The sequence below is a fragment of the Gorilla gorilla genome, chromosome 17, assembly GCF_029281585.2.
Source record: "Gorilla gorilla gorilla isolate KB3781 chromosome 17, NHGRI_mGorGor1-v2.1_pri, whole genome shotgun sequence".
Taxonomy (NCBI): domain Eukaryota; kingdom Metazoa; phylum Chordata; class Mammalia; order Primates; family Hominidae; genus Gorilla; species Gorilla gorilla.
Window position 1 is genome coordinate 47,713,577 of NC_073241.2, and position 24,110 is coordinate 47,737,686.

The following is a 24,110-nucleotide window of genomic DNA, read 5'->3' on the forward strand; positions in this document are numbered from 1 at the left end:
TTATTTACCAAGACAAAGAAAAGTGTAGGTAGGAAGTCCAGTTAAGACAAAATGGTCAAAGGTTAAGGCTTGTTATGCAGATTTAAGTCTTTTGCTTCTCTGCAGAACAAAAACCCTATCTACATTATGATTTCCATTATCTTAACCACATTTACATTTTTTTTTTTTTTAGAGCCTACTCTGTATTAGAATGTAGCTGCACTTATTACATTATCTAAACCGCAGGCCAAAAAACATTGACAATGGTGACCTTTTAGCTTCTAATACAATTAAAGGCATAACTTTTTTTGGTATAAGTAATGTATAACAGCACAAACATTTTCTTGGTTTACAGTATTCAAAAGGAAAAATATATAAATATTTCAAATTTCTAAAAGTAACATAGGCTTATACTATGTAAATCCAAGTAATTTAAAAACAGTTAGCAAGTAATTTGTACCTCGGTACTAGAGAAGAATTATACAGCTCTACAATGGCTTACAAATAGCCTTCTCTTATCTGGAAGATAATCACTCATAATGAAAAACTATAGTTTATGATAGCAGGTTCTTTCAGATATTTTTCCAGCAAATCTTGAGGAAAGAGTTCGGAGGAGTGGTGTTTTGTAGGCTGCTACTATATTATACCTTATGAGAGCAAATAATTTTGCTCTGATTTGATTGAAGCTTTGCTAATTGGAAATATCTCAGTGAACTCTAAGTTACAGCACAGAGCCTGCTTAAACAAGTAGCTCTAGAATAAAAGAGAAAAGTAAGAGAGTACTGAACAAGAATTAACAGTCCTTTTAGGGGGTGCCTGGTAAAGCATTTGGCTTTGGGAATTTATGAAACAAATGACACAAACAACACCTACCAGAGTATCATGCCCACTTTTAGATTTCATTGATCCAAAATTAGGTACCCCTGGGAACAGACAAGATTCACCAAGACATCACTCATATTACATCTTTATATTAACTATTTTTTATGATTTCTTTGCCTAAGATGATAAAGCATGCAAATTAGAACCACAAGGGAAATACTCACGTTTGAGGGGTATAGAGGCCTTGTTTATTTACATCCTGGGATCTTAACTCCTGCATGGAGAGGCGGCCAGCACCACCGCTGGAAACTGAACTGCGCTTCATGCTTATGACCTACATTCACGAATTCAGTATTTAAAAAAAACTTTCCAGACAGAGATGGTACATTAAGCAACTATTTATCCTTAAACAGAAAGACAGTCAGGTTTCATTGTTTCTTCAAGATCATCATCTTTCCCCTGGGGTATCTCTTTTTTGTTCATGTACACTGAAGTTCTCATTTGCAAGGAACATCTATTTAATTCCATTTAAAAATATTCAACATAAACATTTATTAACTGCCCACTATATATATAGGGGAGTGTGCTAGGCAATGCAGGAGATGCAAAGATGAGTAAGTTACGGTTTTTGCCTTCACAAGGGTATCCGTGGTAGCTAAAGCCCTGTCTGTTACCCAGACCACATTACTGCTGTTGGCTGTGCCTATTTCAATAGGAAGACAAAAAAATTATCTCAAATTCTCTTATTCACCTCAAAATGTTTCCTTTTCTTTGGTTTCAGAGAATGGAATTATTCTGTTTTCCTAATGTCAATCTCTCCTGCTCTGTCCTTAACCCATTGTTTCCTCAATTACTGCCCTTTTGGCATCAATCTCCCCTTCAACAAGGATAAATCATCTGGTCCATAAAATGGTCTATAGGCTGCCTCCATTTACAAACCACATTAACAGGTCACTCCCTTCACATCTGCTAAAAAGGTTGTCTCCTAGGATACACATGATTGACAAAACTTTTGATCCTGTCTCATCTCTGCACCCAGCCTTCTCAGGTCCTGCCCTGGCTTTCAGGAAGGTGACAATCCTTTTACTTCTCTGGGTACTCCTTAGTCTTTTACACTGATTAGACTCTTCTTGATTTTGGCCGCCTATTTCTTCTTCAATATGCGCTTGTTCATCTATTCAACTTTTCCACTCACACCTGTGTGTCCACGTTTAATCTCCACTTATAATGTAGCTCTCATGATTTAAGATGAAGACTTCTACACGCAGTCCTACACGGCCATAAGAAGCTACACTAGTATTCAGACGCAACCCACCCAAGGAGTCCTCTCTTGTCCATCTCTTTCCGCCCCCTTCAATTCTTCCCCGTTTCCTCTCCCGAGCCTCCACTCCTCATCAGTGTCCCCCAGGCCCTCCCCTTTCCTCCTTGGGAAATCGTTGCCACTAGAAATTTAATAGATCCCGTGAAACCAGCGCCTCGCACAGTTTTGGCCTCGAGGCTTCTCCCAGCAGCAAACAAACACCAAAACATCGCCTCAGGACCTCTAAATTTAAGTCATTGGCGCCATCACTTTCTTCCTCCAGAACAGCTCTGCAGAAACAAAGTTAATCCAATGTCATTCAGTCACCTTTTCTCCAGTTTCCTGACACGACCCAGGGACCGAATTTCTGTAAACCGTGCAAGTATCTGCTAGACAGGACAGCAGTCATCAAAACACCAGGTCCTTCCTCGGCCCGCCAAGGCCGTTCGAATTTGAAATTCTCCGCCGGCGCTGACGTCATTACGCACGACGCGCGCAGTAACTTCCATGCGACCGCCTCGTCGCTGGAAGTCTGCGTGCTGGTCGCGCCCAGCTGCGTCACCCCAGGAACTGGGGTCTGTAGGCCAGTGTGGCCGTCCCTACGAAGTCTGGCACGACCCCTAAAGTTAGGTCGGAAGACCTGTGGGTAGCTTGAGCGCCGAGGAGTGCCCTGAACGCTCAACTCGCCCTGGAAACGTTTTTCCGTACAGCAACATGGCGGCGCCCATGGACTCTTAGAAAAGGAGAAAGCTTTTTTTCTGTGGACTGAAAGGGGCGTTTTTCATGATCACTATTTAGATGGGTGCTGTTTTCATGAGGAGAGTCTGGGAAGGCGGCGTCCGCTTTTCTGACAAGGGAAGAGGTGAGGTGGGAGAGGGGATGCGGAGTGGGTGGAATGGCTCCAAGGATTGCGTTGGTACGGCTGCCGAAATTCGGGCTCAGTATTTGATCACTTGCCGGAGGCTCACGGTCCTCTAGTGGTGGCTGACCTGTGAGAGGCTAGGAAGAATCCAATTGTTTGGGGGAGGGCGGCGAGGGAGTGGATGTGAAGCAGAGACGCCGGAGAGGGGTGCACTAACAACAGTAACAGTAGATCACTTTGCTAAAATAGGATTTCCTCGCTGCTGTGAGTTTGAATCCAGAAACAGGCACTGCCCGGTACCTGGAGAGTGATGGTGATGAAAGATCTCACAGCTCCAGGAAGTCTGGATACTTGGGTCTGGTAGCAATTGTGCCATTAACTAGCGTTGTTATTTTTGGGCAGGTTGCCTTTCTGCTCTGAGTTTCAATTTTCCCGTCTGAATTTCTAGCTCTCACTAGCCATTCCAGGACCCTTTTCACCTCAGCTGTGGCCTATGAAGGGGATGGGGAGGAACCAAGGATTATATTAATATAAAAATTATATTAAAATTAGGCAACCGTCTGATAATAAAAAGTCTCCTTGTGGAATACTGTTAGGTTAAACTTTACCTACAGGTTGTTAAATCCTTAGCACTAATGTTTTCCCCAGAAAAGATTAATGGAAACATCATTTGCTTTTCTGACTAGATAGTTGCTGCTTCCAAAGGTGGTTTTACACAAATACAAAATTAAAAACACCTTTAGTACAGAAATAATTGCTTGTATTTCGGTATACATTCACAGTACAGTTCAGCATTTAGCGGTCCTGCTAGCAATTTGCCAGGAAGTCAAGCCTGCCAATTTCCTGATATTCCTGCTGTGCACCCCAACTTCTTAATCCCTGCTGAGGATCTTGAGAAGCAGCAGCACCAAAACCAAAGTAGGCACCAAATTCAAGGTTCTTTTGGTTCCGGTTGTCACATTTCAAGCTAGACTCCAATAGATGGAAGGATGATCACATGTGAGCCCTGTTTAAAACTTCAGTTTTTAAGAGCAAGCACAATTGCAGGAAAAGAAAACAATTCAGAGGGATCATGTGTGCTTACAGTTGTCTTCATGTGGCCTTTTACCAGGTTTAACCACCAAGGACCCTGACAGCCGGGGTGTCTGAATAACGCTGGTGACTCTTTTCACCATATCAAAACCTGAGTTAAAAGGCTGATGATAACAGCAGAAGGTGGCAGGGCTGAGGACCCCACTATTCATTTCCTAGGCTGGTGGAGAGTGAATAAATGTTCTTCCAACCTTACCTTATGGCTTCTGGTCAAAGCAAAGAAGTGTCATGGAAAGTGTTGGGTGGTGACAGTGCAAAAAGAGACTTGACGGGGAGGGAGCAGCATCTCTTGATAAAGGTGGGGAAGAGAAGATATGGGGAAAGCCCTGAATTCCTCATGGAAGGCGAATCTCAGAGGGGAGCGGAGCAGAGAGCTTATGATCTGTGCTTTGGCCAAGGGTGGGAGTGGAAGAGGTGGGGACAGGACAGTGGTTTGGAAGGAGCATCACTGAATACTTAAACTGAGTGCCCACACACTCAGCAGTGGTCCCACAGGCTGTGATCTTCATGTCTACTCTAACAAGCCTCCCAGGCTAGAGGGCTGTTGCAGTGGGTGGGGGTGGGAGGAAGGGAGAGCGGTAGGGGGAGAAGGCGGAGACTCCAGGCCATGTAAGGAGAAGCAAGGTGATTGTGTGGTCTTTCCACAGTTGAATTAGATGTACCCCACCAGTTATGATGGGAATCAATTTAAATATACTTGCTTGCTCCTGTCGCTTGACAGGATGATTTGTTATAGCACAACTTACATAATTCAAATGGACAAAAAAGTTAGTATCATTCACAGTATCTTAAGATACATTTCTTTTGAATAGGAGCATCCTTTCTAGTACTGTGAGGTCTACAAGATGTATCTAGAAAATTTACTACTGTTGAAAATGAAGACTGCTTAAATTGAATGGGTGTGGGGAAAAGGGACTATGGTTTTTCTTTTTGATTAATTACTGTAACAGTGTCTTTCAGGCTGCTGAGGGAGTTTCGTGTTTTCTTTAGATGTCCTTAGGTGTTCAACCTCTTCCAAGACAACTTTGATGCTATCTGAATTCTCCTATTTAGCTAGCACTGAAATGGCTCTTGAGTCCACCACTCCTTTAGAATAGCATTAATTTTTGTTACACATCCTACAAAGGGGAGTGCTGCTGGGTATTTAGGTCCATGTTCTATTTTAAAGCTGTATATTCCGTTTTCGTAAATTGTTCTTGAAGGCCCAATTATCATCCCTGTCCATTTGGTAAGTGTCATGTCTTTATCATCTTCTAGACTCTAGCTATCTGTGCCATCTCATACTCCTTTTTTTTTTTTGAGACGTAGTTTCACTCTTGTTGCCCTGGCTGGAGTGCAGTAGTGCAGTCTCGGCTCACTGCAACGTCTCCCTCCTGGGTTCAAGTGATTCTCATGCCTCAGCCTTCTGAGTAACTGGGATTACAGGCGCATGCCACCAAGCCCAGCTAATTTTTGTACTACTAAAAGTATAAATTTTTGTACTACTAAAAGTACTTTTAGTAGAGGCAGCGTTTCACCATGTTGGCCAGGCAAGTCTTGAGCTCCCGACCTCAGGGGATCTGCCCGCCTCGGCCTCGCAAAGTGCTGCGATTACAGGCGTGGGCCACCACGCCCAGCCACTCCTTTCTAACCTTCTTCAGGTTCTTCCAACAGTTGGAAATTGAGAGGTACTCCTACTCCTGAGCCTGTGGTGACTGCCATCATGTGTCACTGTCACTCTTAGGCTCGCCCCTTCTTCCCTCTAATTCATTTCTGACACTATTTCTATCTTGAGATAGTGTCACATCTCCTAAATTCATTGTACAGACATGAATGATTACATCATTGGTCACTGGTGATCAACTCAGCCTTCATCCCTGCACTCAGTAAGGCTACAGGGGCTGTGAGCCAGGAACTGTGGATGAAAACCAATGTACATCATAATATCACTCATGGAGTTAGAAATTTGAATCTAAATGCTATGATTATTAATTGTGCCATTAAGCACTCATTTATTTCTTATTCTGTCCCCTCTTAAGTTCTCCACTGCACTGGATTTAGAAAGCAATATCTAGAACTCTAATCCATCATTTGAAAAAAGATTAGTTCTGAGAAACCTGGTTATCCAAGGGGTACTGCTCAGAACCAATTACAGATCTAGACTCTTAACCTTGCGGTTTTGCTAGGGCTTAGTGCTTCTGATGTGCTGTTAAAATTGCATTTTCTCTGACTAGAACAATTTTTTCTTTTTACCTTATTACTCCATTGGTAGTAGTGATTAAGTAGGGCAGATGATACTGGAGAATGGGCTGACTTACTATGACAAGTGTAGTTTGCAAAAACGAGGGATTACCTGCTAACAGCACCTTTTGAAATTCTGTGCCCCTCTCTAGATAGGTTTGTCTCATTAAAAAGGGTGAATTCACCTAGCTAATGTAGTGTTCTTTGCTTTTACAGGCTACTTTGTCCTTTTAAGGATTCAATGACTTCCTGACTTGGAGGATGTGGACCTAGTGGCTAGACCCAAGGACCAAAGCAAGAAGTTGTGGGGGGCCCAGGAAGACAGGAGGATCACATTGGGATTCCAGACATAAGATCAGGTTTTAACCCCCTTTGGCCAAATTTTGGCTGAAAATGTTGAATTATCAACTCTGAAATTAAAAAGAAAGTTTATATTAAAACATTGCAATTTTCCTTAGAATTTCTGTATATATTAACATCATGAATGATAAATTCTCTTCAATGTGCATGTCAGGTTTTTGTACTTGTATATCAAATCTATCTGTGTGTATGAAGTGTATGTTTATTGAAATACAAGACATTTAAGAAGCTGATCTGGAAAGTTGGATTTTAATTCTAGTTCCTAATTCCCAGAGGCTTTTTTAAAGGAAGGGAATGTCTGTGGTACACCAGTTGTCAGCTGGGTGGTTACTGGATCATCTTTCTTTTATCAACAAGATAAACTATCAACTTCACCAGCATCATGAACGTTGTTGCCGTAAAAAGGAGTTCACTACTTCTGTTCACTTTGAGTCTCTTCAAATGGATTCTGTGTCCTCCTCTGGAGTCTGTGCTGCATTTATTGCTTCTGACTCTTCCACTAAGCCAGAGAATGATGATGGAGGAAATTATGAAATGTTCACACGAAAATTTGTTTTTCGACCTGAACTGTTTGATGTCACCAAACCTTATATAACTCCAGCTGTTCATAAAGAATGCCAGCAAAGTAATGAAAAGGAAGATCTGATGAATGGTGTTAAAAAAGAAATCTCCATTTCTATTATTGGGAAGGTAGAAAGTTTTAAGAAATATTTATTTTTCTCCAGAAAACATAATTGAGATTTATTATCTAAATGTCTTAAATATCTGGTGATTCATTAAGTATAAAGAAGAATCAGTAAAACCCAAAAAGGCTTTAGCATATCTGAAATAATTTGTAGCTTTTTTCTAGCTTCAACTATTCTTAGAAGACCAAATTGCATAGTATTTCAAAAATAAGCAAAGTTGGCTGGGAAGTGAATTCTCTGTAAATTAAGCAAAGAAAATAAACCCAGACAGCAAAAAAACAAACAAAAAGCCAAACAAAAAACTCCCAAAAAACCCTTTTCTTGATTAGGCATTTGTATTAATTGAATATGTTTACAACTGTTTTTGCTTTAAAAAAAAAGTTTTTCTACAAAATTTCTAAGCAGTAAGTGGTTTTTCGGAGGTTTTTAGAGAGCTATCCCTTGGAGATATGTAATAAAAGTTTGTAAGAAGGTTGATTGTTTTAAAAGTTTCTAGTGATACAAGTAGAAAGCTCCTGTGGTAAATATACCTGTTTGTAAAGTATATGTATTTGTATATTCACACTGGTGCAATCTTTTAGTAGAGTTTTGGGAATGCCATACAGGATCAAATTAATTATGCTTTAATACTTTTTATATCTTTCAGGAATTTAGAGGTGATTTTACAAAGTCCATTTTAGATATCTGATATCAGCATTGTCTTTTTTACTTATTTTTATTTATTTGTTTATTTTATTTATTTATTTATTTATTTATTTATTTATTTATTTATTTGAGACAGAGTCTTGCTCTGTCACCCAGGCTGGAGTGCAGTGGTGCTATCTCAGCTCACTGCAAGCTCCGCCTCCCGGGTTCACGCCATTCTCCTGCCTCAGCCTCCCGAGTAGCTGGGACTACAGGCGCTTGCCACCACGCCTGGCTAATTTTTTGTATTTTTAGTAGAGACGGGGCTTCACTGTGTTAAGCCAGGGTGATCCTGATCTCCTGACCTCGTGATCTGCCCGCCTCGGCTTGAGCCACTGCACCCGGCCTCAACATTTTCTTTTTTAGTGATAGGATTAACATTCATTACTCACCGAACAAACGTTTTGAGCTCTTTCTATGTGCCATTGTATGCAGAGTGATGAAACAAGATAAACATAATCCCTCCCTGATGGATCTTATAATTCGGTGAAGAAGAAAGATATTAAATACGAAAGTTTGTTGAGAATTAGAATAAGGAAAGTAATAAAGAAAATATATTTTCTGAAATGGAACTTTTTAATATTGTGACTTTTTTCTTGTGCGTATTTTTCTTTTTTTTTAATTTTAATTTTAATTTTTAAGTTCACAGGTACATGTATAGGTTTGTTATATAGATACACTTGTGTCATGGGGTTTTGTTGTACAAATTGTTTCATCACCCAGGTATTAAGCCTAGTACCCATTAGTTATTTGTCCTGATCCTTTCCCTCCTCCCATCCTCTGACCTCCATCCTCCAGTAGGCCCCAGTATCTGTTGCTCCCCTCTATGTGTTCATGTGTTGATCCCCCTTTTTTTTTTGAGACGGAGTCTTGCTCTGTTTCCCAGGCTGGAGCGCAGTGGCGTGATCTCGGTTCACTGAAACCTCTGCCTCTCAGGTTCAAGCAATTCTCCTGTCTCCGCCTCCTGAGTAGCTGGGATTACATGCATCCACCACCATACCCGGCCAATTTTTTGTATTTTTAGTAGACACTTTGTTGGCCAAGCTGGTCTTGAACTCCTGATCTCAGGTGATCCACCTGCCTCGGCCTCCCAAGGTGCTGAGATTACGGGTGTGAGCCACCATGCCCAGTCCCCTTTTTCCTTTCATCAAATATTTATTGATCATTTACTATGTGTCACACACAGAAAAGAAAATATTTAGCATTGTCCGAGGTCTTAGTAAAATAGTATGTTGTAATATAAGTAATTCAGATAATAACAAGCCTTTGTAAAGGACTTTATAGTTTACAGGGTATGGGCATTAATTTTTAGTGTTTAATCTCTCAGGTTGGGTAAATTTCTCATAACATGGAAAAAAATAGATGAGCCTATGTAATAAATGTAATCTTGATGACACCTTCTGATATGCTAAAGCAAATTATACAATATTAAGTCCATTTATTTATTTAGCCAACAGACATTTATTGTTAGCATGCTAAGAGTTTGACACAAGGTAAGCACTGGAGTTTCAGCCATAAAAAGTACAAAGTCCTTACTCTATATTGCATGGCCTTACATGTTCTTTTCTATGGAATTGTTAGATATAGAACAGTGTCAATATAAATCTGATTCATACCTAACCCTCATCAGTCATAAGCACATTGGAATTTCTTTTGATGATAGCACCTGGCTAGTTCCTCTTCTCAGAAATAAAGGAAATTGAGAATAACTATACCATATATAAAGTGATAGATGGCACTGGTAACTTCATACGGTGTCGTAGTTTCCTTGTATTTCATGGGTGCTGATGCTACACTTTATCATGTGGAACTAGTTCTTTTTTTTTTTTTTTTTTTTGAGACAGAGTCTCACACACCATTCTCCTGCCTCAGTCTCCCAAGTAGCTGGGACTACAGGCGCCCGCCACCATGCCTGGCTGATTTTTTTTTTTTTTTTTGGTATTTTTAGTAGAGATGGGGTTTCACCATGTTAGCCGGGATGGTCTCGATCTCCTGACCTCGTGATCCGCCCGCCTTGGCCTCCCAAAGTGCTGGGATTACAGGCGTGAGCCACCGCGCCCGGCCAGAACTAGTTCTTATTAATAGCAGATAAAGCTGAGGTGACCTTTTACAATCCATTTTGTTTATGTTGTTGTTTTTAATTTACTTTGGGAAAGCTTACCTCCTCACTTCATACCCTTTGCATTGATTTTGACCTCAGTAGACAATTACTACTATTAATTATTAATTATTATTAGACAGATATAAGACATAAATAATGTTATAATGAAAAAGCAAAATATTAATGGCAACATAACTTTTCCCTTGTAATTGATCTACCCTTTAGAAGCGTAAAAGATGTGTTGTTTTCAATCAAGGTGAATTGGATGCTATGGAATACCATACAAAGGTAAGTGTAAAATGTTCATTGATCACATTGGAAGATTAATGTGAAGTAGTAGAAAATAAATGGACAACATAAATAAGGATTTTTTTTTCAAAATCAAGCAATCATTTTGATCAGGCTTAGCACTGAATATATTTATTGTTAATTTTATAGTAATGCACAGTTTAAACCAGTTTTGTCTTTTTTTTTTTTTTTTTTGAGACAGAGTCTCATTCTGTTGCCCAGGCTGGAGTGGAGTGGTAGTGGTGTGATCTCAGCTCACTGTAGCCTCTGCCTCCCGGGTTCAAGCAATCTCATGCCTTGGCCTCCTCTGAGTAGCTGGGATTATAGGCGTGTGCCACCATGCCCTGCTAATTTTTTGTATTTTTAGTAGAGATGGTGTTTCACCATGTTGGCCAGACTGGTCTCAAACTCCTGAGCTCTGGCCATCTGCCAGCCTCAGCCTCCCAAAGCGCTAGGATTTTACAGGAGTGAGCGACTGCATCCAGCCCAAACCAGTTTTTATTGAAACTTCATGTACTTCTATTAGTTTAAATATTTAACAAAGTAAACTTATGCTATATTGGTTAAGTTTAGAGATTTTAGAGATTATAAAATCCTATTTTCTAGATAAAACAATATATTAAGATAGTGGCAGAAGAGAGCATGAGTAATGTGAAGGATATGTTTCTAGAACATAGTGATAAATGAGATCAGAGAGTTAAAGAAATGAGAAGAAACAGAATGAACACAAATATTTTAAGCTTAATTTTTTTTTTTTTCCATGGAGCACCTTTGAAATGGCAAAATTCAGTCTGGAATTCGGTCTTATTGAATTAATGTGATGGTAGAACCCTGGGTTTTTTTCCCTTTCTTTCTTGTTGTAGTAGAATATACATAAAATTTTCCATTTTTAACCATTTTTAGGTGTAAAATTCTGTGGCATTAAATATATTCACAATGTTGTACCACACCACTGCTGTTCATCTCTAGTACTTTTTCATCATCCCAAACTGGAACTCTACCATTGTTTAATAACTCCCCATCCCCCCTGTCCCCCAGCTGCTGGTATCCTTTATTCTACTCACTGTCTCTGTGAATTTGCCTATGGTAGATATTTCATATAAGTGGAATCATACAATGTTTATCTTTTTGTATCTGGCTAATTTCACTTAGCATAATGTCTTCAAGGTTCATCCATGTTGTAGCATTTATCAGAATTTCCTTTTTAAGGGTGAATAATATTTCATTGTTTGTATATACTACATTTTGTTTATTCATTTATTTGTTCATGGTCATTTGGGTTGTTTCCACATTTTGGCTATTATGAATAATGTTTCTGTGAACATTGGTGTACAAGTATCTGTTTGAGTCCCTGCTTTTTTTAGGTATATACCCAGAAGTGGAATTGTTGGATTAGCTTTTATGTTTAACTTTCATTTTTTCTTTTGAGACAGGGTCTCACCGTGTTGCCCAGGCTGGAGTGCAGTGGTGCAGTCATGGCTCACCGTGGCTTTGAACTCTTGGGCTCAAGTGATCCTCTTGCCTCAGCCTCCTGAGTAGATGGGACTACAGGCATGTGCCATCATGCTCAGCTAATTTTTTATTTTTTTGTAGAGATAAGGTCTTACTATGTTGCCCAGGCTGGTCTTGAACTCCTGGGCTCAAGCAGTCCTCCTGCCTTGGCCTCCCAAAGTGCTGGGAATACAGACAAGAGCCACTGTATGCAGCCCCTGCCCCCCGTTTTTTTAATCATAGCCATTTTGACGGATATAAAGTGGTATCTTATTGTGGTTTTTGTAAACACATTGGGTTTTAAATGTTCTGAAGACAGCTGAATACACAAATGTTAAATCCCTCAAAGTGAGCAGTTTATCTGTTAATTTTGGAAATACACCTATTTTCTGGAAATGACACTTGCAAGGTTAACTGCAGAAATACTAGGAAAATCCAGGGTATTTATATCTTTAAAAAAATTAATAAGATTTACTTTCACTTTAAAGTTTACATGAAATTAGAGAATAGAATTTCTTGAATTCATGTATATTCTAATTGCTAAATACTTGTATTAATCATAAATGCAAATTATGAAATGTGCTGCAGAATGGAATCAAACTCTTAAAAAGTAGTAGGACAGAATATTTGCTGAATCAGATTTAGAGGTTTGACTATCCGGTAGTGCCAGTCCTGCCCATCCCCATCCTTTTCTCATCACTCTTCTTTTTAATAAATTTGTTTTCTTTCCCCATATAAATTTTAGGATCAATGATAACATCTAGTTAGAAAACCTATTGCCATTTTTATGGCATCAAGTTAAATTTCTAAATTAAATTAGGGCAGTGTTGACATCTTTAAGATATTGGTGATTCCGCCCCAAAACATGAATGTATTTTTCCATTTGTTCAAGTTTTGTTTTGTCGTTGTCTAAAATTTTCTTTATAAAGGCCTTGCAGGTTTCTTGTTAAGTTGTAGTAATTTTTTGTTGTTGTATCTCTTGGATTTTCCAGATATAGAACTCTTTCAAATAGTAGTAATTTTACTTATACCTTTCCAATTATCATGTTTCTGATTTCTTCTCTAATTCTATAGGGTGGAAATTATAATACAATGTTAAAGAATGTTTGTGTGCATAATAAACATAAGTAATATATGTGAGCATAGTTACTTTGTCTTGTCCTTGACAAGGGGGATAATTTCATCATTAAGCATAATACTGGGTTTCAACTGAGTTGGAAATAACATGTTAGGCATATATGGAGATTGAACAGATTTTTTTTTTCTTTTTTAAAAATTTTTTTCCATGAACCTATTGATCCTATTGAAGGAGACTGAATAGATTTTTCCTATGATTCTTCCTCAATTAACCATCCTTGCATTTGCAGGATGCAAATGCATCCTGCATTTGCAGGGAGGTGGAGGTTGCAGTGAGCCAAGATCATGCCACTCCATTCTAGCCTGGGTGACAGAGAGACTCCCTCTCAAATGCAAATGATCATTTGCAAATGATCATGATGTTACTATTTTTAAAATGTTCTACTGGATTTTTTTTTTTTTTGAGACAGAGTCTCGCTCTGTCTCCCAGGTTGGAGTGCAGTGGCGCATCTCCGCTCACTGCAAACTCTGCCTCCTGGGTTCATGCCATTCTCTTGCCTCAGCCTCCCAAGTAACTAGGATTACAGGCGCCCGCCACTACGCCCAGCTAATTTTTTGTATTTTTTTAGTAGAGACGGGGTTTCACTGTGTTAGCCAGGATGGTCTCAATCTCCTGACCTCATGATCTGCCCGCCTCGGCCTCCCAAAGTGCTGGAATTACAGGCGTGAGCCACCGCGCCCGGCCTCTTCTGGATTTTATTTGCTAATGTTTTATTTGGGACAGTCATAAGAGAGATTGGTCTGATATATTTACTTCTTCGGCCTTATATATAATTATATATGTAAATATGTAGGATGTTTGCATGCTGGAGAACTTATTAGCCCTCTCATGTTGGAAGCTAGAAGTTTTCCTTCTTTTTACTTTCCAATTTTCTGGAGTAATAGAAAAATAATTGGGATAATTTGTTCTTTAAAAGTTTGATAAAGTTTGATAGAACCCCCACTTTGTAACCATCTCAGTGTGTTGCTTTTTGTGGTGGATACTTTTTTGGCAACTTTACTTTTTTCCTCTTTTCTTTTTTCTTTATTTATTGATAGAAGAATTTAATGGTGAGACTTTTTCTCTGGGCACAGCTTTAGCAACATCATGTAAGTTCTGATGTGTTGTGTTTTAATTGTCATGGGGGAAGGTTTTTAGTAACAAAATCAGGTTTTTTAATAGAGAACAGGATTTTCAGGTTTTCTGTTTCTATTGATGTCAGTTTTGACAAGTTTTGTTTTCTAAGAAATGTGTTCATTTCAGGCTGGACATGGTGGTTCATGCCTGTAATCACAGCACTATGGGGAGGCCGAGGTGGGCAGATCACTTGATGTTAGGAATTGGAGACCAGTCTGGCCAACATGGTGAAATCCCATCTCTACTAAAAATATGAAAAAATTAGCCAGGTGTGGTGGTGGGCACCTATAACCCCAGCTACTCGGGACGCTGAGGGAGGAGAATTGTTGGAACTTGGGAGGTGGAGGTTGCAGTGAGCCAAGATCATGCCACTCCATTCTAGCCTGGGTGACAGAGAGACTCCCTCTCAAAAAAATAAAAAACAAAAAACAGAAATGTGTTCATTTCATCCTAGTTGTCAAATTTGTTAGCATGAAGTCATGTTATCTTATGCTTTCTTTTAATGTCTGTAGGATCTGTGGTGATAATAACTTTTTCATTGCTTTTAATAGTAATTTGTGTTTTTTTTAAATAGGTAAAATATACGTATCATAAAATTTACTGTTTTAACCATTTTTAGATGTACAATTTAGTGGCACAAAGTACCTTCAGAGTGTCATGCCATCACTACCACATCCAAACTGAAACTACACATTAAATAGTAACTCCCCACTCCCCCTTCCCCTGCTACCTGGTAACTAGTATTCTACTTTCTGTCTCTGTGAATTTGCCTATACCTCATATAAGTTAAATCACATAATACTTGTCCTTTTGCATCTGGCTTATTTCACTATGTCTTCAAGTTCATCCATGTAGCATATATCAGAATTTCCTTCCTTTTTAAGGCTGAAAAATATTCCATTTTATGTAAATATTACATTTTGTTTATCCATTTGTTTATGGACTTTTGCGTAGTTTCTACCTTTTGGCTGTTGTGAATAATGCTTCTCTGAAGACAGGTGTACAAATATCTATTCCAGTTCTTGCTTTTAGTTCTTTTGGATATATACCCAGAAGTGGAATTGCTGGATTTTATCGTAATTCTGTGATTAATTTTTGGAGGAACCACCATACTGCCTTCCACAGTGGTTCTATCATTTTACATTCCTACCAGCAATACCCAAGGGCTCCAGTTTCTCCACATCCTTGCCGACACTTTTGTTTTTGATGATAGCTATCCTAGTAGGTGTGGAGTAGTATCTCATTGTGGTTTTGATTTGTATTTACCTAATGGTTAGTAATGTTGAGCATCTTTTTATGTGCTTGTTGGCCATTTGTATATTTTCTTGAGAGAAATGTCTGTTTGTATCCTTTGTTCATCTTCTGGGCTGTTTGTTTTTTTTCTTGTTGAGTTTTAGAAGTTCTTTATATATTCTGGGTATTAACCCCCTATCAGATATATGATTTACAAATATTCAAAGAACAAGCTTTTAATTTAATTTTCCTTACTGTCTCTGTGTTTTCCATTTTATTGACTTCTGTTTTTTTTTTATTATTTCTTTTGGTTTACTTTGCTCTTCTTTTTCTAACTTCTTTAATTTTTAATTTTCTTGGCTATTTTCTTAAAGTGGAATGTTATGTCGGTTAACTTACCTCTTTTTTTCTTTTCTGACTTAAGCACTTAAAGCTGTAAGTTTCCCTCTAAATCACTGCTTTGGTTGCCTTCCACGTATTTTGATATTTTGTATTTTCATTTTGATTCAATAAAAAGTTATTTTCTGATTTTCCTTATTATTTCATCTTTGACCTATATGAATTATTTAGAAGTGTTCTATTTCATTTCCCGGTAATGAGTTTATCTCAGTGTCTTCTTGTTCTTGATTTGTAACTTAAATCCAATGGGGTATAGAACATACGCTTAGGATTTCAGTCCTTTTACGTTTCTAGAACCTTGTTTTATGGCCCAGCATACGAGTTATCTTTGTGCCTGTATTATATGCTTTTGGGAAGAATATGTATTGTCTATACATATTCTTTCCAAAAATTGTTAGATGCAGTGTTCTATGAATGTCAGATGCAGTGTTAGAGGCAGTGTTCTATGAATGTCAGATAAAGTTAGTTGATAGTGTTTTTCAGAACTTCTGTGTCTTTAGAGATTTTTGCATTAATTTCTCACTTGCTGGGTAGATTTTTTTGGGTTGGTTTAGAATAGTGTTTAAGGCTAATTATGCCCCTATACTGATGCAAGATCCGTCTAATTACCCAGTACCCCTGTCAAGAACTGTGAAGTGTCTGAAATTTTACCCTATTTGGAAGCTAACAAATTAGCTTGCCTTAGTTTCATGGATGCTAGCAGAAGATAGGAGACTCCTAGGTCAGGGACAAAGGATTTTACTGCTCCTGGCACAGCATGTGCTTTATGCTCACAGGCTCCCTTTGCACCCCATGTCACATGAGGACAGTGGCAATCAACATAGTTAGATGCTGTGCATGCAGTGGGTTTCCTATGCATGCAGCAATTCTTTGATTCACAGCTAAGGATCCCAAGCTTAGGGAACTCTCATCTTTTAAGTGGGTTGCAAACAAACCTGTCTGACCTTTTGCCCCAGAGGGAGACCTTATTAACCTGGACAGCATACAAGTCTATCCTCTGCCTTGGGGAGACACTACTCCATCTTCCATGTTGTATACATATCCTTGGAAATTTTTTCTGGAACAAAAGCTGTCAGTGCCTCTGCTCAGAGACTCAGGATGAATTGTCTCCCAGTTGCCCTGTGAATCATGAGGTGTTCCCATCTGAGTGGCGGAAACAGGCACTATTCTTGGCCCTAGGGAGCATCAGATACTTTTTTTATTTTTATTTTTTAAATTTTTGGGGTACTCATTTTCCCAGTTTCTGATAGTTCCTTCACACACTTGTACTGATCAGTACATAGGTAAATTTCTCTAGTGTGCCTACCTGCAGATTTCCTGAGTTCTCTCTCTGTGGAGCCCTTTCCTCTCTGATATTCTGTCCTGTGAACTGTTAACTGTACTCTCAGTTCCATCTCCTCAACTCAGGGATTCTTCCAGGCTCTGCTCAGATTCTTCCTTTCTATGGCCTGGAAACTCTCTCCAGGCAATTTGCTGGGGCTATCGATTTCTTTCCCATTGCTTAGGGCTACTGTCCTTCCTTGCCTAATGTTTTAAAAGCTCTTGCTACTGTTTCTCTTTGTTGTTCCAGCCAGTGGAAGTCTCTCGCTGCTTTGAACATTTCTCTTTATCACTGTTTCTTTTAGCAATTTGATTAGGATGTTACATAGTGCGGATTCCTCCTCCTCCTCTTCTTCCTCCTCCCCTGACCCCCACCTCCTCCTCATCCTCTTCAGCAAATTTGGAAATTTTCAGCCATTATTTCCTCAAATACTTTTTCTGTCTTCATTTTGGACACATTTGGTCCTTTTTTTAATGTCTCTATGTCACTTCTTAATATGCTCATTTTTTCCTTTACATCTTTGATCATATGAATATAGTATAAATACCTTAATATCATTTTTTACTTTTATTCCCAATATATTTATTTGGACTGCAAGTAAACCTACCTAACCTTTTCTACTAATTTTATCATCTATATCATTCCTATGTTTCCATTTGGTGATTTTTTCCTTTTATAATAAAATTTTCTGCTTCTTTACATTCCTGATAATTTTGAATTTTTTGTAAGCTGTTTCTACTTTAGCTTTTTGTGTAGTTCATATTTTCATATTCATTTAAATATTCTTGAGCTTTTTTCTCAGAAAAAGTTTCTTTGCAACTGGTTGATCTTTCTGAGACTCTCTTTAAGCTCATTTAGTTATGATCAGAGCAGACTTTGGTCTAGAGCTATTTTTTTTTTTTTCCCAATTGCCGAGACAATGCCCTTGTGAATTGTCTGCCTGATGTTCTGTGAGTTATGAGGTTTTCCATTTTGGCATTGGGGAGCACTAACTATTCTCAGCCCTGGGTGAGCCCTGAGGATTGTTTCCTCGGGTCATTTCATCTGGTTCTTCCTTCCTTGCCCTTGGTAGTTTCATCCCATGCATGTGTTGATCGTGACTCGGCTGGAATTCTGGGCAGATCCCCTGCAGCTCTTAGGAGCTCTGTCTGTGCTGTCTCCTCTCTGGCACCTTCCTTGGCCTTTCTCCTTAAGTCAGAGAGACTATTGGACTCTGCATGTGTCTTCCCTGTGCCTGGGAACTTTCTGAAGGCAGTAAGCTGGAGCAGTCCTTTGTTTTTGCTGTTTAGGGACTCCTGTTCTACACTGCATGGCATCTGAAGTCTGAAAGCTTTTTTTTTTTTTAACATACCAACCATCCAACCAACCAACCAACCAACCAAACAAACAAACAAACATATTTTGTGCATTTAAAAAAAGTAATTTCAGATGAAAGGGTAAATCTGATCCATGATACTCCATCTTGTCCAGAAGGGGAACTTGGGTTTTATTTTTTATAATTATTTTAGTTGTATTTTTATAAAACTTTGTTTATATGTTTGTTTTATAGAGTTATGTTTTTCTTTATAATTCAAGCTATGTTTTGTGAAAGAAAAGGTATGTTTATTTTAAAATTAGATAACCAGAGAAATCTAAGATTAAATGTTGTGATTTAAACTTAATTCTCCCTATAGACGATGATGATGATTTTTTTCTTATATAGGAGTAATATGCTACCACTCAACCTCTATTGAAAGGTTGGCAGCCCTGAGACCTCCTTTTATAATTTAGCATGTTATGGATGTATTTCTCCTCCCAAAGGAACGAAGAGCAGATACTTCCTCATGCAATCCCTATAGATTAGAAATCCCATTTTCTTCTAGAAACATTCAGATTATCAAATTTACCTTATACATGTTTGAGGATATATTTTCTTACATGTATTGTTTGATTATTTAGTTGTCAGTGAATTTGTGAGGGTTGCTTCACTCTGCAGTTGGGAAACAGCAGTTCAAAGGCGTGCTCGCACATTCTTTTCATTGTAGTACAGAATTATTTTACTGTAAGTGTTAAGGATATTGATTTCAGTTTATAAACTCAGATATTCAAAGCACAGTCAATGTTCTTTTTTAATGTCAACATTCTTTTAATGTACTTAAAATTCTCTTACAGATCAGGGAGCTGATTTTGGATGGATCTTTACAGTTAATCCAGGAAGGTCTCAAAAGTGGTTTTCTTTATCCACTTTTTGAAAAACAGGACAAGGGTAGTAAGCCCATTACTTTACCACTTGACACCTGCAATTTGTCAGAATTATGTGAAATGGCAAAGCATTTGCCTTCTCTGAATGAAATGGAACATCAGACATTACAGTTGGTGGAAGAGGATACATCTGTTACAGAACAGGATTTATTTTTGCGAGTTGTTGAAAACAACTCTAGCTTTACAAAAGTGATTACTTTAATGGGACAGAAATACCTGCTACCACCGAAAAGCAGTTTTCTTTTATCTGACATTTCTTGTATGCAACCACTTCTAAACTGTAAGTAATTATTGTGTTTGTTATTAGAAAAAGATAATTTTTCCGTGGGCTGAAAAGTTAAGAGCTAGTCTGAAATTTGAAGATGGGTCAGCATTTATGAGGATAGGGTAGACACTTTTCCTTGGGTTATTTGTCTCTTAGGTTTAATTTTAAGGTGCTGACTTTTGCTTTTTTTTAAAAAAATAAATATTGTGAATAAAGAGTCAAAAGCTAATTTCTAAGAGAACAAATATAGTTACTTCTCTGTACTTAGGAATTCGGTATGCAGTTGTGTTTAACCAAATCACTTTTTTTTTTTAACTTTTTTTCATAGCAAAGTAGAAACACTTCAGTTATGAATATCAATTCCCACATCATTCCTAGCCTTGTATAAAGGATACCATTTAGGCTAGTGTTCAAGCTCATTGTCTAAAATTTCTTGAAACATTTTCCTGTACAAAGTTAAAAAATTTAAATATTGAAGTCCGCAGTCACACAGACCTGTATTTGACTTTAGATTCTGAAGCTTATTTAATTGTGAGTCTTTGGGTTATTCATTTCACAAAACCGAGCCCCAGTCTCCAATCTATAAAATGGACATGATAATACCTGCTGCTTAGGGTCATTTTGAGGTATATTGATCAGATTGAATTTAATGTGCTGTTTATTGTTATTTGGACATTTTATAGCAAAATTTTAAGTTATTGAGCAACTACAACACAACTTACTAATGAAAAGCTTCTTTTAATTGCTATCAAGCCATCTTACACTTGAGTGGTTATCCATGTAGCAGTGCCATAAATTCTTCAGAGTAGATGACAGGATAACAAATTAATGAGAAAACCATGCTATGCATGAACATTTTTTCTCTTCTTTTTGATCTTTGTTACTCTAATAGCTTAAAAAGTGTCACTTCTTTATTTTAATTTGCATTCTTTTGATTACTTATGAGATTGTACACATTTACAAAAATATACCTATGTTTATAAAAGGGGGAGAAAGGACAGCTCTTCCTTACAGTAAATAAAATTCCAGTTAATAAATGAATGGAATGATGGATCTAGAGAATTTCCATCTGACAAACACCATAATAATTGGATGTCAAAATAGTGGATGAAAAGATGAGACAGGATATTTTCATGGTCTTAAAGTATCTCCTCCCAAGATACTTGTTAATTACAAGGGAAAAACTGGTGAAACTCAGCAGACAACACTTTAACCAAAGACTCTTTAACATCCTTTGTCTCCTGATATGTTGCACTGATAGGGCATGGCAGGCATTACTTTGGTGGTCCTCTTGCAAAAAATAAGTAATCTAAATTTAATCATGAGAAAATACTAGACCCAGATTGAGGGACATCCTATAAAATAATTGGTAGCCTTTAAAAGTTTCAAAATCATGAAAGACGAAGAAAGACCAAGGAACTTTTCCAGGTTGGAGGAGAGTTAGGAGGGATGGCAGCTAAATGCAATGTTTGATCCTGGCTTTGATCCTGGGTCAGAAAAAGTACATTAGTAAATAATTGGGGAAGTTTTATTATGGCCAATAAGTCAGTTGTAAAGGCTGAAATTATTTTAAAATAAAAAGTAAAAAAAAGACCTAGATTTCTTAGAACTATATTAATATGGCTGCCAAGACGCATAGGGAATTCACAGATCATTAGTGTTCAGCTTACTGAGCTGCAGTCATCTGCAGATAGTCTCTGCAAAAATTGCAATAGGTAACATTATGATACAATTCTAGAGATAAAGGAAACATCTAATATTTAATGATAAATTACTCTGTTTGAATAAATGCTATATACAGATCCTTTTGGTGCATTCCATTATATTCGTGTCCATAGTGAAATCACTTGAATTTTGAAGAACATGTTTAGTTTTTAAAGTGATCACATAGAGAAGGTATTTTCTGAAATTGTATCTTTGTTTTCAGATAGGAAAACATTTGATGTAATTGTGATAGATCCACCATGGCAGAACAAATCAGTTAAAAGAAGTAATAGGTAAGTGGAAATGAAAGCATTTGCTTTCTAAAAAAACTGTAGTCCTTTGTACATTATAGTTTAATATACTATTGGCATTACTTTATGAGATAGATTATCTGAAACTACTAAAATGCTTTCAATAGTTTTAACAGCTTAATTTCCTTAACTAGTTAATTCTCTTGAACTGTAACTATATATAAGTGTAAGAATGTCAAAAGTAGTGCATTTATTAATGCCAGAAGCAGTTCAGGGCTGTTTCTGTTAACACCAAAGGACAACATATTTGTCTTCTTTGATATCAAATTCTAAAGTTTAGAAATATGTGCCAAGATATTTCTAGTTTTCCTTAATAAAGTGTTAGGAATGAATTTGTCTAATTCATTCTTAAATTTGTTTTTAATTTTTTAGTTTATGTTACTTCTTAGGGCGATAAGTTATTTACTAAGGTGATATTTCCTTTCAATAGCATTAAACATTGTTTTCCTTTCCATTCTTTATTTTATTTTATTTTGTTTTATTTTGAGATGGAGTCTCACTCCGTTACCAGGCTGGAGTGCAGTGGCGCGATCTTGGCTCACTGGAACCTCTGCCTCCCGGATTCAAGCGATTCTTCTTCCTCAGCCTCCCGAGTAGCTGGGAGTACAGGCGCACGCCACCATGCCCGGCTAATTTTTGTATTTTTAGTAGAGACGGGGTTTCACCATATTGGCCAGGCTGGTCTCGAAATCCTGACCTCATGGTCTGTCTGCCTCGGCCTCCCAAAGTGCTGGGATTACAGATGTGAGCCACCGTGCCTGGCCTTTTCCTTTCAATTCTAATGAATTTCTTCAGTTACATTGTCTCTCACTTTTCAGTTTTCTAGACGAAAAAATTCCAATTTCCTTGACTTAAACTTCATATGAAATTTCTTCTTCTCCACAGTGATCCTCACCTTTCTTATGCTTCTTGTTTATGAGCTGTGCCAGTAGGATTTGTTTCTTTTCTTTCCTTTTTCTTCTTCTTCTTCTTTTTTTTATTTTGAGATGGGGTCTTACTCTGTTGCCCAGGCTGGAATGCAGTGGTGCAATCACAGCTCACTGCAGCCTCAAACTTCTGGTTCGGATGTGCCTGCTGCCTAAGCCTCCTGAGTAGCTGGGACTACAGGTGTATGCCACTACACTCGGCTATTTAAACATTTTTTTTGTAGAGACAGTGTCTTGCTATGTTGCCCAGGTTGAACCCCTAGTCTCAAGCGATCCTCCTGCCTCAGCCTCCATAGTGCTGAGATTACAAGTGTGAGCCATCATGCCTGGCCAGATTTGTTTCTTTTAAAGTTGCAAGAATCATACAAAGAATTCATGTATCTGTTTTCTGTGTGTGTAGATATCTATATCTTTATATAATTTTTTTGTGAGTTACTTGAGAATGAATTAAGAGAAAGGGTAAGTTAGCCTTGAATATTTCAGTATGTATTTCCTAAAAACAAAGATAATTGTTTTACATAATGTAATTATCAAAATAGGTAATCAACATTGATATAATATTCTTATTGATTTGGCACTATTATGTACAGATATTATTGAGGCTACACTGATTGTCCCAGGAATGTCCTTTGTAGCAAATAAAAGTCTGGATTATACATGTTCAGTTGTCATACTTCTTCAGTATCTTTTGACTCTCTTTCTTTGACTGATTTTAATTTGTATCCTTACCCCTGAGAAATTGTAACTATGAATATAAGCTTTCAGTAAGTTTTGTTAGTTTAGCAAATTTTTGATCCTATGGGTGGCTTTGGAAACTACCTTAACTTGCAGTTGGTTTTAGAAGTGAGGTGTCTTCAGGACTGCGCCTTCAAACTTTGCAGTTTGGCTAACTCTGGGTGATGTATTTTTATTAATAGTTCTCTTGGATGTGTACCTAGAAGTGGAGTTACTACACAATGTAATTCTATCTTTAAATTTTTGAGGAGCTATCAAACTAATTTCTACAGTGCCTGCACCATTTTATATTCCAACTGGCAATGAGGGGTCTAGTTTTTCCACATTCTCGCCATTTTCTTTGTTTTTTGCATACTTTCCATTGCATCACACAAATATGCATATTTTAGAATTTGCTCAGTGATTTCCGTGAAATTAGAGCTAGAAGAGGCGATATGAATATTTCCTCTTTCTCCACTCAAATCAACCCAATTAAATTAAGGCAATCAAGGAATCTGCAGTTATTGAAACCACGTACTTTCAAATTTTTGACCTGACATTCTTCATACTGTAGCAAAATTAGTTCTTTCATCACTTCGATTATGAGAAATACTAGTCTGTGGGAAGAGCACTTGTTTAGATGGCAGGAAACTTGGGTGCTTGAGATCTGAATTCTTTTGCTTATTTATTTATTTATTTTTATTTTATTTTATATTTTTTTGAGACAGAGTTTCGCTGTTGTCGCCCAGGCTGGAGTGCAATGGTATGATCTTGGCTCATTGCAACCTTCACCTCCTGGGTTCAGGTGATTCTTCTGCCTTAGCCTCCTGAGTAGCTGGGATTACAGGTGTCTGCCA

The 24,110-nt window shown here is 37.8% G+C and overlaps 2 protein-coding genes, 1 non-coding gene and 1 pseudogene across 4 annotated transcripts in view; 1 reads left to right on the plus strand and 3 right to left on the minus strand.

The window, feature by feature from the left end:
• NDC80 (NDC80 kinetochore complex component) overlaps positions 1-2,642 on the minus strand; it is a 45,439-nt gene extending 42,797 nt beyond the window's left edge. The window contains exons 1-2 of one of the 2 annotated variants that reach the window (XM_004059126.5): positions 2,429-2,642; positions 1,026-1,135 (exon numbers count right to left, since the gene is read on the minus strand). In XM_004059126.5, coding sequence (XP_004059174.1) covers positions 1,026-1,126 — 101 coding nt within the window. In that variant the 5' untranslated portion in view covers positions 1,127-1,135; positions 2,429-2,642. Of the gene's footprint in view, positions 1-852; positions 912-1,025; positions 1,136-2,428 lie in introns of those variants that run through there. The other variant, XM_055368524.2, reaches the window with a different exon arrangement.
• METTL4 (methyltransferase 4, N6-adenosine) overlaps positions 2,584-24,110 on the plus strand; it is a 33,853-nt gene continuing 12,326 nt past the window's right edge. Inside the window, exons 1-5 of the mRNA XM_019014218.4 lie at positions 2,584-2,963; positions 6,492-7,325; positions 10,332-10,394; positions 19,244-19,613; positions 21,526-21,595. Of these exons, the coding sequence (XP_018869763.3) occupies positions 6,930-7,325; positions 10,332-10,394; positions 19,244-19,613; positions 21,526-21,595 (899 nt within the window). The 5' untranslated portion in view covers positions 2,584-2,963; positions 6,492-6,929. The remainder of the gene's footprint in view (positions 2,964-6,491; positions 7,326-10,331; positions 10,395-19,243; positions 19,614-21,525; positions 21,596-24,110) is intronic.
• LOC101153487 (ubiquitin-conjugating enzyme E2 variant 1-like) lies at positions 4,990-5,756 on the minus strand (annotated as a pseudogene).
• LOC115931502 (small nucleolar RNA U109) lies at positions 18,787-18,921 on the minus strand. The gene has a single exon (XR_004067980.1). It is a non-coding gene; the product is annotated as a small nucleolar RNA U109 (small nucleolar RNA).